This window comes from Salvelinus namaycush, chromosome 21, assembly GCF_016432855.1.
Source record: "Salvelinus namaycush isolate Seneca chromosome 21, SaNama_1.0, whole genome shotgun sequence".
Taxonomy (NCBI): domain Eukaryota; kingdom Metazoa; phylum Chordata; class Actinopteri; order Salmoniformes; family Salmonidae; genus Salvelinus; species Salvelinus namaycush.
This window is the reverse complement of record NC_052327.1, coordinates 38,574,318-38,587,256: the sequence shown is the minus strand read 5'-3', so window position 1 is coordinate 38,587,256 and position 12,939 is coordinate 38,574,318. Positions and strand designations below refer to the sequence as shown.

The window sequence follows — 12,939 nt, the reverse complement described above, 5'->3', positions numbered from 1 at the left end:
ACACTCCATTTTTCCTCCAATTACTGAGCTCATCTAGCTTAGCTGAGTCAAATGACACGTCCTTTGTTTCAAGTACATCATCATTTTGAATGTCATTCTGTTTTTCTCGATTTTCCATTGGTTCAATTGTGATATTATCTACAAGTGGCAGGTCAGCTGACCCTGTTGTACCAGAAAGTGTAGCTGGTTCAGAGTACTGCAAGTTGTACCAGTTCTTGTGTTTTGCTTTTCCTGCTCGTCCAATGACGGTTGCTGTATGTGGAATACCACTTTCTCTGTCCGTGTATTTAACAGTTTGTCCAGTTTTCAGATTGGAACAACCATGTTCTCTTAACACATGTGGCTGTTGAATGTTTTCCTCATTTGAACGCTCAACAGTATTACCTGTGGCATGGTTGAAGGTCTCTGCTCCATTTCCTGTGTTAGTTTCGGTGTCCATATCATCGGATGCGACATCTGGTAGGTTTGTGTCTGTTACTGTGTCCTTTTTGTCATTTTCATTAGGAGACTGATTCTCAGCAACAGCCCCTCTATCTTGTTGATCATTTACTTTCCGCAATCTTGAGTGATGCACCCTGACAATCATGCCTCCGTGCCTCACAAATATCACCACACCATCTTGACCAATGACTACTCCCGGTCCTTTCCACTCTTGACAGTCAACTCGTTTGTAGTACACTTTGTTTCCAGTTTCGTACTTCTCATCATCATTATTCCCTGAACTGCTGAGTAACTTCTGAAGTCTGTTAACTGTATCATGTCCAAACTGTTTGTAAAGCTTTAACAATACTTTGTGTTTTTCTTTAGTGCTCATGTTCTCTGTGACTGTCAGAATCTTCATGTGCTCTGTGTCAGTCAGAATCTCATTTTTGCATGGACTCTGTGTGATGTCTTTGTCTAAAATGTTTACACAATAGTGGCCTGAGGTAGTAAGTTCAAGAGTCACTGGTTGTTTAAACATCACTGCCTTGTCATTTTTTATGTCTAGTACAGCCTCTGCCTTCTTGAGGGAAGCTTTGCTTAATAGTAAGGGGATATCTGTAGGGACCACCTCTGTTTCAATGTGACACTTAGTCTGACCAATTTTTGCTGGTATCTTAACTCTCTTGGTAGAATGGACAATTCTCCCGTCTCCAAATTTGAAAGCTCTGTTGCTTGGTGTGTCAATCATATTTTGTACTTCTTTCATATTTAGTTCACTGACATAGCTATCAAGCCATTTTGCACCACACACTGTCCGTGTACATGCAGTATCAATCACAGCAGATCCTAAGGATTCAACTATAAAAATCTCAGTATCAGAAGCAGATTCATTTGAAAACAGTGTAATGTTACACTGCTCTATCTCTGTGTTTACATTTTCCTCTGTTAGTTTAACTTGTTCATTTTTATGAGGACAGTCTTTAACCCAATGGTAAGTGCTTTGACAAATTGCACATTTCGATCTCCTTCCATATTTGTCCAGTGGATTTGTGCCGGGAAATGGCGCCCTCTTCTGGTTGTCTTGAGAATGTGACTTGTTGGCGCCTTTTCTGTGCTGCTCGGTGTAATATGCTGCGTCACTCACTTGCATTCCATCTGTTATTGGCGCGACAGACGTCTTCTCACCAAATATTCTTTTTAGTGCCGACTTCATAGATGCAAAAGTCAGCACAGTACAAGCAGTCAAAGCCAACTGTTTCTCCCTACCATCTAGACAAGCAGTGTCTAGCAACTTGAACCCTAACACTGCATCTGGGAGAACCATGTCGTACTTGCGCATTCTATTGTACCTCTGTTCGAAATCAATGATGTAGTCTGCCATTGCAACCGAAATATCTCTCGTAACACTGTCAAAGTTTGAATATGCCTCGTAGGCACGGTCTTTCTCTTCTTTGAGAAATACAGAATCCAGTGCTGTGATCAAAGTTCCCATACCGTCATCCTTGTTCAAATCCTCAACGGATATTTCCAGTGCTGTATCTCTCGCTCTTCCCTCGAGCGATAATACCACCGCAAGTGCTTGCTTTTTCGCGTCCAGATTAGTAACGCGTGTCCAGATTCCCAGTTCATTTTTCCAACTTTCGTACGACCTCTTCTCGTCGAAGCGAGGTGGCACGTTGTAGTTAGAAACCATCCTCTGCTACCAATGTTAACTCGAAATGACACAACGACAAGGTTCCAGTTTAACAAAGTTTACTCTACTATATGAACACACTACAAGGTAGCCATTACCCTCAAGGCCAGGTCCAACAACCACAAGACTTCCTCCGCATGCGCACTCTTGACTGAGTGATAGCCCCGTAATAACAGAAATATAGGGATACTTAAAACATGAACTTAACAAGTCCCTCCTGCAGCAAAGCACCCCAACAACATGATGCTGCCACCCCCGTGCTTCACGGTTGGGATGGTGTTCTTCGGCTTGCAAGCGTCCCCCTTTTTCTTCCAAACATAACAATGGTCATTATGGCCAAACAGTTCTATTTTTGTTTCATCAGACCAGAGGACATTTCTCCAAAAAGTACGATCTTTGTCCCCATGTGCAGTTGCAAACCGTAGTCTGGCTTTTTTAGGGCGGTTTTGGAGCAGTGGCTTTTTCCTTGCTGAGCGGCCTTTCAGGTTATGTCGATATCGGACTCGTTTTACTGTAGATATAGATACTTTTGTACCTGTTTCCTCCGCATCTTCACAAGGTCCTTTGCAGTTGTTCTGGGATTGATTTGCACTTTTCGCACCAAAGTACGTTCATCTCTAGGAGACAGAACGCGTCTCCTTCCTGAGCAGTATGACGGCTGCGTGGCCCCATGGTATTTATACTTGTGTACTATTGTTTGTGCAGATGAACATGGTACCTTCAGGCGTTTGGAAATTGCTCCCAAGGATGAACCAGACTTGTGAAGGTGTACAATTTGTTTTCTGTGGTTTTGGCTGATTTCTTTAGATTTTCCCATGATGTCAAGCAAAGAGGCACTGAGTTTGAAGGTAGGTCTTGAAATACATCCACAGGTACACCTCCAATTGACTCAAATTATGCCGATTAGCCTATCAGAAGCTTCTAAAGCCATGACATCGTTTTCTGTAATTTTCCAAGCTGTTTATAGGCACAGTCAACTTTGTGTATGTAAACTTCTGACCCACTGGAATTGTGATACAGTGAAATAATCTGTCTGTAAACAATTGTTGGAAAAATTACTTGTGTCATGCACAAAGTAGATGTCCTGACCGACTTGAGAAAACTATAGTTTGTTAACAAGAAATTTGTGGAGTGGTTGAAAAATGAGTTTTAATGACTCCAACCTAAGTGTATGTAAACTGTATAGAGCCTCCACATTGACTCTGTACTGGTACCCCTGTATATAGCCTCCACATTGACTCTGTACTGGTACCCCCTGTATATAGCCTCCACATTGACTCTGTACTGGTACCCCCTGTATATAGCCTCCACATTGACTCTGTACTGGTACCCCCTGTATATAGCCTCCACATTGACTCTGTACCGGTACCCCCTGTATATAGCCTCCACATTGACTCTGTACTGGTACCCCCTGTATATAGCCTCCACATTGACTCTGTACTGGTACCCCCTGTATATAGCCTCCACATTGACTCTGTACTGGTACCCCCTGTATATAGCCTCCACATTGTTATGTACATTTATTGTGTAACTTTTTGATTGATTAGATTTGTTTTACTTTAGTTGATTTAGTAAATATTTCATTAACTCTATTTCTTGAACTGCATTGTTGGTTAAGGACTTGTAAGTAAGAATTTCACGGTAAGGTTTACACCTGTATTCAGCGCATGTGTCAAATCAGATTTGATTTGATCCCTGCCTCCCTGTCCCACTGCATGTTGGCTCCATAGAGATACTATAATTACATTCCTGTATTTCATGGACATTCACAAATACAAGGTATTTGAGGATTGAAAGGAACCTATATGTGACATGCCTCATCATCACACTATCTATCCTGCAGACAAATAAAGAAGAAATAGTGCGGTGGGAGGAGGGCAAGAAGTGGCAGGCCAGGATGGAGAAAGTGAGGAACATTCTGAAGGAGAAGGAGAGGGAAACCGAGTCTGTCTCTAAGCAGCTGAGTACTCTCAAGGAGCTCTACTCCAGGTTAGAACCAAGACACTCATGGTGCAAGGGGTTTAGCCACACCATGCACACACCATAAGAAACATACACATCCCACTCACTCCATGAAGACATACAAAGTACAGACATTTTGACTGACACACACGGACGCACATGCACACGGACAAGACCAACAAAAAGTTCACAGAAGCACATGACCCTGCTTACTCATACACAATAGATATCGAACACTCCTTCACTCCAATACTCCTTAGCCATATGGTCTTACGTTGTGCCATGTCCCTGGTTGTCCCTCTGTGTTCAGACTGGAGCAGGAGAAGGCAGGTCTGCAGAGGAAACTGAAGGGTCGTGGTGTGACGGCAGATCAGGTGGTGGGGGTGAGGACACAGGAGTCTGAGAAAGAACTGGTTGAGCTGAAGAGGAGGAACGGTGAACTGGAGCAACAGATCCTCACCATAAAGTAGGTGTTTCAGACATTGTAACTGTGCTGCTGTTGGTTCGTTTAATAGCAACTCTTTTTCTTGAGTAGCTCAAAATCATAGGGCTTTTTCTGGTGGACAAATAAGATGGTGGGAACACATCGTCAGCACTATTATCTATTGTGTTTGCAGTATAACCAGACCAACCCTTGTAGGACTAACATTTTCCTCTCTGTCCATTCCAGACAGCAGCAGGCCCTACCCAGAGATTCTGCCATGGAGGACATGAACCTGAGGAACCACTACCTGGAGGACAGGCTTCACTCCCTGGAGAGCCAGAAGTCCTCTGTAAGACTACACACTGACTGACTCAAATATGATCTGAGACTGCACTACCTTTTACACACAAACACAACAAGACAGGAAAACATATTAAACTGCAGGGCTTGACGTTGAACGTTTGTGAAATCTCACTCAGACACAACAGACAATCACTGTTTACAAATATTGCCAACTGTCTTTCATCTCACTATGTACGTATGTTTGCATTAATTTCACATTTAAGTCATTAGGTTTCTACACTTTCTTTATTCTCTTTTCTACTTCTCTCTTTCACCCACTCCTCAATCCCATTCGATGCACGTGAAGGAGGGGAGAAGTTTGGTCTCCCCATCCGTGTCCTTGAAAGAGCTTCGTTCGCTGACGTTTGATGTTGGTGATGTACATGAGAAAAAGAGGGTCCTGACCTTCTTAGCCAATGACAGTGTAGCCTGTCAGAGAGATGGCACGTCAGCCCACAAGGAGGGGGCACTACACCCAAACCAAGGACAAAAAGAAACCCAGACAGTCTTTGATGGAACAAATGACTGTGTACCTGAGACAGAGCAGACAGAGAAACCAAGCAGGGCAGAGCGTGGAGAACAGGAAAGAACAGATGAGACTGGAGAGGGAAGACATGAAGAACAGATGGAAGATACAGGAGAGGGAGATGGGGAAACAGAAGAGACTGACAGAGAGTCCAAGCAGGAGAACCTGGAAAAAAGTGATGCAGAGTCAGAGAATATCAATGAGGTGGCTGTTGCTGAACTAGTGGACATAACCACAGAGGAGAATCTCATTGTCAGACAGGATTCCACAAGTGACACTGTGCTGGATTTGAGTGTACCCAAACCATAGAAATAGAATGAATAGAACGGTCTTGGAACCTCTAAACCTGGCAATTTGACTGGTGAACTAATTGGTACACTCGCAATTGCTGCCTGGTATTGTGATGCAATAATTTCCATTGTAATATAGAATGTTCCTTCAAATGATGTTAACTGATGTGGCTCATGCAATAGAATGGAATTTGTGTCATGTCAGTTGAGTATAATCAAAATATTACAGCACATATTGATGAGTACACATAGGAGCAAAGTAGGACGTTAAATAAAAAGTGCACCGTACACTTCCTTTTTTATTTTACTTCCTGCTTTGCGAGTGTACCCATAGGAGCAATGACCACCAGTCCACCATTATGCCATAGTTTACTTGAATGGGGACATTTGTTCTATTCATTCTATTTCTACGATCCAAACCCCCTAAATCCAGAGTGAGCCATCAACCTCTGAGAGGCTTGAGTCAGCGAAACCTGCATCTGAGCAAGGAGAGGTGACAGCAGTCAAGTAGTGTGATGGGTACAGATAATGCAGAGGATACTGGGGGAGACAGAGATGGAGACAGAGGGAGGTGGAGATAGAAATTAAGTGGGACAGTGGAGGAAACGTCAGGAAAGAAGAGGACTTCATAATGGAAGTCAGTGCTGACCCCAGTGCTGACCTCATTGACGGCGAATCTGTCAGTTTTGTCATCAAGGAACTCGACATTGATGATGTCACAGACAGCAAGCTCGAGTTTGCTTCGGAGAGTACCCGTGGTGCCGAGCTGGAGGTCATTACCAATGACATTGAGAAGATAAGACAAAAGCTCAAACCTATGTCTCCCAAAACTCATAAGGTACCAAAGGCTGCCCCTGGCTTCCACCCTGACAAGATGCTAGTGCAGTGAGCTAGCAGAAAGTGTGCAGTGTTTGGCTTGATAGGCTCCCAGTCTGTGTTTCATTTATTTTTTATTTAACCTTTATTTTAACTATGCAAGTCAGTTAAGAACAAATTCTTATTTACAATGACAGCCTACCACTGCCAAACCCTGTGTATAGTACCTCCTTCCAGTCCTAGGCGCTACGTTTTTGTATGTTTATCCATGTGGTCACCACCTTACACTTCCTTTCTTTGCTCCCTTCATCTCTTCCCTCTTCTCTCCTAATAAATTGTTATTTTTGTGTTTTGTCACATTCTGATTGCGTAAGCGTGACGGCTGTTATTTCTTTCTTTCAGACATCAGACAACCCCTCACAGAAAGAGTACGAGCTTCAGAGAGAGAACCTGAAGCTTTCCTCAGAGAAGCTGGAGCTCCGCTTTCAACTGGAACAGGCCAACAACGACCTACCCAGACTAAAGGTATGGTAGATACATTTTGGGGGGGATTTGACTAAAAACAAAGCTGCAGATCATTAGCTCCCTTTCAACTGGGGCCTTGAAGCCCAATAACTTAAGCCCTGGAACTAAGTTCAAGCAACCGGTTAAGACCTCATTGGCTAGGTGGATTTTAAGACCTTTGGTCTGTTAAGACCTGCCAGAGATGTTTGTTTTCCAGCTTATCCAATGATACCCTCTCTACTTTACTGATAGGACCAAGTTGCAGACCTCAAAGAGATGTACAACGTTCTGAAGAAGGAAAAGGCGGAGGTGGAGAAAAAACTGGGTCACGTCCGTGAGGTAGGTCTATCCTAGTCTTGTGCAGGGGTTAAAGTTCTCAGTCTCTGCGACGGATTTTAGTCATATGGATGACGCATTAGGTTTGAGTCTAAAATAATATTTTTTGGGGGGGGGGGTTATTATTTAGGGGATAATATTAATATATTTTTTCAAATAACTGCCCTTTTTTCTGGCCTGTAAACCCAAACAAATCAGTCATTAAAAAAAGTCTGTCCGTTAAATTTCGAAATCCTGATGTGGCTCTTGAGCCAAAAGGTTTGGCATGGGATTTTTTGACTGAAAAAGTTTCAATCATGGGATTTTTTTTGTGCTTTAATGCCTGCTTGTGTACGCTAGTGACTAGGTATCTACACTGAGTATACAAAACATTTAGAACACCTGCTCTTTTTGAAGATTTTATTTAACCAGGTAGGCTAGTTGAGAACAAGTTCTCATTTACAACTGCGACCTGGCCAAGAATAAAGCAAAGCAGTTCGACACATACAACAACACAGAGTTACACATGGAATAAACAAACATACAATCAATAATTGTATTTTCCATAAAATAGACTGACCATGTAACTACTTAATGTATTAATTTCAACGCAATATTAGGAAGGTGTTCCTAATGTTTTGTACACTCGGTGTATACAGATGTCGTATTCCTAGTGGTCAGGCTGTAATTCTACTCTATCCACCTGTCTGTGTGCACTCTTGTTTTACTGACATGGCTTGTAGAGAGGTTCTCACTTTACAGTCAATTTAACCATCTAGTAAAAGTGTATTATACAACAACTGGATCACACGACTGAATGAAACTCTTTCCTGTCCACTGTAGGCGGGTCGCAGCGGTAAAACTGTGCCAGAGTTGGAGAAGACCATCGGGCTGATGAAGAGGGTGGTGGATAGGGTGCAGAGGGAGAACGAGACGCTGAAGAAAACTCCAGCAGCACTGAGTCAGGAACAGCTCACAGCTCTGGAGCGCAAGCATGAAAAACTCAAGGTGAACTCTAGTTGAACTACTTGTGTAATAAGGCATGATATGTCCTATTACATGTTTAACAACCAGTGGAGCTCTTATAGCCCTTCAAAACTGCTCGAAGGTTATGCTGTTCAAGTTCAAATGTTTTTAAAATGTATTTTGTCCTCTTGCTCTCCATCTTCTCTAGAATGATTACGAGAAGCTCAAGAGAAACACAGAAACACAGCTGAGCTCCAGACTAGAGACCAAAACCAAAGGAGTGGAGAAAATTGTGATGGAAAACGAACATTTACGGAAAGAGATTAAAAGGGTATGTGTTCCGCCCCGTCCCTTTTCATGGGATGCATAGTTACAACATTTAGTCAAGTCTCAGGACTCATTTAAAAAAATGTGTTGCAGGAGACTGAGGCTGCGGAGAGGCTGAGGATGGCCAAGACCAGTCTAGAGATGACCAATGAGAAGCTGGAGGCTGAGCTGGAGGAGGCCAGACAACAGCTAGTGGCAGCCCAGTCCAGGGTCATCCCTGAGGGGGTCGAAAGTAAGACCTGGAAGGCCACTGTGGTAACAAGGTGAGGGATCCATTGAAATGAACGAAGTTAACCACTCAGTCCTCACGCCTGTTCTCATCTGACTAAAAGACACGAGCGAACTCACTAACTCTGTTTCTTGGACTGTAACTACTTAATGTATAACCTAGAGCAGGGGTTCTAAAACTTTGTTTCGTGACCCGCCAATTGAGGTGTCTTTTGAGTGACGACCTACCATAAGGGTTGAGCGGTGAAAAAACATACATAGACCAAAGAATAAGTTTAAAAAATATATAATCTTGGCAGCAGAAAATGTTGTAGTTAAGCTAATTTCCTGCAATTCTACACATTTTACCATGGATAATGCTGTGTTTATGCTCAAACATTATAACAAAATCAATGGGGGCCTGATTGTCTAGTGTTTCTTTTGTTGATTGTACATTCTCCAAGATTATAGGCTACACTGCCTTTCAAAAGTTTGGAGTCACTTAGAAATGTCCTTGTTTTTGAAAGAAAATCACATTTTTTGTCCATTACAATAACATCAAATTGATCAGAAATACAGTAGACATTGTGAATGTTGTAAATGATTATTGTTGCTGGAAACGGCTGATTTTCTTATGGAATATCTACATAGGCGTACAGAGGCCCATTATCAGCAACCATCACTCCTGTGTTCCAATGGCACGTTGTGTTAGCTAATCCAAGTTTATCATTTTAAAAGGCTAATTGATCATTAGAAAACCCTTTTGCAATAATGTTAGCACAGCTGAAAACTGTTGTCCTGATTAAAGAAACAATAAAACTGACCTTCTTTAGACTAATTGAGTATCAGCCTTTGTGGGTTCGATTACAGGCTCAAAATGTCCAGAAACAAATAACTTTCTTCTGAAACTCGTCAGTCTATTCTTGTTCTGAGAAATTAAGGCTATTCCATGCGAGAAATTGCCAAGAAACTGAAGATCTCGTACAACGCTGTGTAGTACTCCCTTCACAGAACAGCGCCAACTGGCTCTAGCCAGAATAGAAAGAGTGGGAGGCCCCGGTGCACAACTGAGCAAGAGGACAAGTACATTAGAGTGTCTAGTTTGAGAAACAGATGCCTCACAAGTCCTCAACTGGAAGCTTCATTAAATAGTACCCACAAAACACCAGTCTCAACGTCAACAGTGAAGAGGCGACTTGCCTTCTAGGCAGAGTTCCTCTGTCCAGTGTCTGTGTTCTTTTGCCCATCTTAATCTTTTCTTTTTATTGGCCAGTCTGAGATATGGCTTTTTCTTTGCAACTCTGCCTAGAAGGCCAGCATCCTGGAGTCGCCTCTTCAATTGTCCGGATGGACTGGCCTTCGTATCTTAAAGTAATGATGGACTGTTGTTTCTCTTTGCTTATTTGAGCTGTTCTTGCCATAATATGTACTTGGTCTTTTACCAAATAGGGCTATATTCTGTATACCACCCCTACCTTGTCACAACACAACTGATTGGCTCAAACTCATTAAGAAGGAAAGAAATTCCACAAATTAAAAACAAGGCACACCTGTTAATTGAAATGCATTCCAGGTGACTACCTCATGAAGCTGGTTGAGAGACTGCCAAGAGTGTGCAAAGCTGTCATCAAGGCAAAGGGTGGCTACTTTGAAGAATTTAACACTTTTTTGGTTACTACATGATTCCGTGTGTTATTTCATAGTTTTGATGTCTTCACTATTATTCCACAATGTAGAAAATAGTCAAAATAAGAAAAACCCTGGAATGAGTAGGTGTGTCCAAACTTTTGACTGGTACTGTACAAAAAATTGCAATGCACAACATTTTTTATCCCGCGACCTGCATGGACCCCTGCCACAACCTACAAGTGGGTCCCGACTGCCAGTTTGGGAACCACTGACCTAAAGAACAAACATCTAGATCTGGTAGAATACCAAGCCAACGTAGACTACAGTGGGGTGTCTTGAAACTAGATGGCTGACTAAAAAGGGGTTGGTTTCCCTCCCTTCAGGATGTTTGAGAGTAAGATGAAAGCACTGGAGCAGGACATCAGCCAGAAGAACTCCAGTCTCTCAGAGCTCAGGCTGCAGCTGCGAGAGGCCAGTGAGAGGGAGGAGAAAGCACAGCGAGTCGCCAGCCAACTACAGGAGCAGGTAAGCGTAAGAGCTCCACACAGTCTACGCAACGGCTCCGACGTGGCTCCATAGCTCTGATTGCGTAGACTGTGAAATCACTGTGCGATTCTTGATTTTTCTCATTGGTTGAGTCTCAAATGGCACCCTGTTCCCTATATAGTGTAATACTTTTAACCACGGCTCATAGGGCTCTGGTCAAAAGTAGTGCACTACATACAGAATAGGGTGCCATATATGATGTACTATTGTCGTTCTGGGCTAATCAAACCAGATTGTTTATATAAAGAAAATGAAGTAGCATTCTAGTACTATGCTACATTATTTTAATGGTGGTGAAAACAGTTTTTGTTTGTTCTGAAGGTGAAGCTGTTAAACAACTTTCCCACCGCAGCAAACACTGAGTCAGGCCTCGCCAAGGAGTTCCAGTCAACGAGGTGAATATATCCCATAGGCCAGCTCTTCAATGTAGACAAACTTGTGATACATCTAACCTGATTGCCTTTGCATACAACAGCATTACAAACATATGGTTCACACATAGCTAACATGGGAATGCGTTATCAAAATGTGTTAGCTATGTGTGAACCATACGTTAATGTAAACAACAAAGTGAAGGAAATTGAAAACAGCATTTATGTTTGTAATATCTATTACTACACCGACGGGTCAAATTTGGTCATGAAAATTAGACATTTGATTTGCCATCCGTTAGTCACACAGGAATGTCTATCCCGTTTTGTCTTTAGATTGACCAATAACCAGCTGGAGAAGGAAGAGCTGGTACAGAAGCATAGTGACTACACAAAGAAGTATGAGACAACCTCTGCTGAGCCAGGTGAGACATGTAAAAGCAAAGTGGTCCTGTTTGACAAGTTTCCACTTCGAGGTGGAAGATGTGCATTATTGATGTGTTCATGCATGTTCTGTGATGTCAAACAAAACTTGTACTGTTCAGGAATGCTGCAGAACCTAAACAGGCGCAGTAACTAACTAGCACAATATGCACATCAACAAGTGTCATGTTTTTGTCGTCAGGGTATGAGGAGCTACAAGCCCTGCTGAAGGCCACTGGCGAGGAAAAAAAACAGTTGCAGGTATTGTGACTTCTCCGATCTATTACCTCATCTATTTGGGTTGTTTTGAGTGTAGAAAAGTAATAACGTTTTTTTTTTTTTATCTATTCCTCTGTGAAAATATTTTTGATTACCTTCCCGATTCCAGGCCGAAGTAAAAAAGATGAAGATGGAACTGGAGAACTTTGACCCGACATTCTTTGAGGAGATTGAGGATCTGAAGTTTAATTACAATCTGGAGGTGAAGAAGAACATTGTTCTGGAGGAGCAACTGAAGAAAGTGTGTGAACAGTTTGGTATAGGAGCTGCAGATATCCCTGATGTGTCCATCAGCTAACACAGGATGGATATTGTGCCTTTTAAACCATTAAATGTCTTAAATATATAGTATTTATATGGTTTTAATGTGAATGTTGTCTAGAAGATGAAGTTGAATGTCATTGTGTTTCTCCTCCTGGGGCAGTTTTGTTTTGTTCAGACAATGTAACAGGGATTTTACATACTTGTCAAATAGTTTTTTACATTTGTATACAGTGCCTTCAGAAAATATTCATACCCCTTATTACACATTTTGTTGTGTTACAGCCTGAATTTAAAATATATTTTTTTTATGTTGATCCATCTACACACAATTCACCATAATGACACAGTGAAAACATGTTTTTAGAAATGTTTACAAATGTATTGAAAATGAAGTACATAAATATCTAATTTGCATAAGTATTCACACCCCTGAGTCAATCAATCAATACATGTTAGAATCACCTTTGGCAGTGATTACAGCTGTGAGCATTTCTGCGTACGTCTCTAAGAGCTTTGCACACCTGGATTGTACAATATTTGCACATTATTGTTTTTACAATTCTTCAAACTCTGTCAAGTTGGTTGTTGATCATTGCTACAGACATTTTCAAGTCTTGCCATAGATTTTCAAG

At 41.9% G+C, this 12,939-nt stretch overlaps 1 protein-coding gene across 1 annotated transcript in view; it reads left to right on the top strand.

The window, feature by feature from the left end:
- The window catches only part of cep290 (centrosomal protein 290), a 56,405-nt gene extending 43,814 nt beyond the window's left edge, over positions 1 to 12,591 (top strand). Inside the window, exons 40-52 of the mRNA XM_039016939.1 lie at positions 3,960 to 4,105; positions 4,389 to 4,544; positions 4,749 to 4,851; positions 6,879 to 7,001; positions 7,233 to 7,319; positions 8,139 to 8,303; positions 8,470 to 8,592; positions 8,682 to 8,851; positions 10,808 to 10,949; positions 11,292 to 11,365; positions 11,678 to 11,766; positions 11,967 to 12,025; positions 12,153 to 12,591. Coding sequence (XP_038872867.1) covers positions 3,960 to 4,105; positions 4,389 to 4,544; positions 4,749 to 4,851; positions 6,879 to 7,001; positions 7,233 to 7,319; positions 8,139 to 8,303; positions 8,470 to 8,592; positions 8,682 to 8,851; positions 10,808 to 10,949; positions 11,292 to 11,365; positions 11,678 to 11,766; positions 11,967 to 12,025; positions 12,153 to 12,341 — 1,626 coding nt within the window. The 3' untranslated portion in view covers positions 12,342 to 12,591. The remainder of the gene's footprint in view (positions 1 to 3,959; positions 4,106 to 4,388; positions 4,545 to 4,748; positions 4,852 to 6,878; positions 7,002 to 7,232; positions 7,320 to 8,138; positions 8,304 to 8,469; positions 8,593 to 8,681; positions 8,852 to 10,807; positions 10,950 to 11,291; positions 11,366 to 11,677; positions 11,767 to 11,966; positions 12,026 to 12,152) is intronic.
- The last annotated feature ends 348 nt before the right edge of the window (positions 12,592 to 12,939 follow it).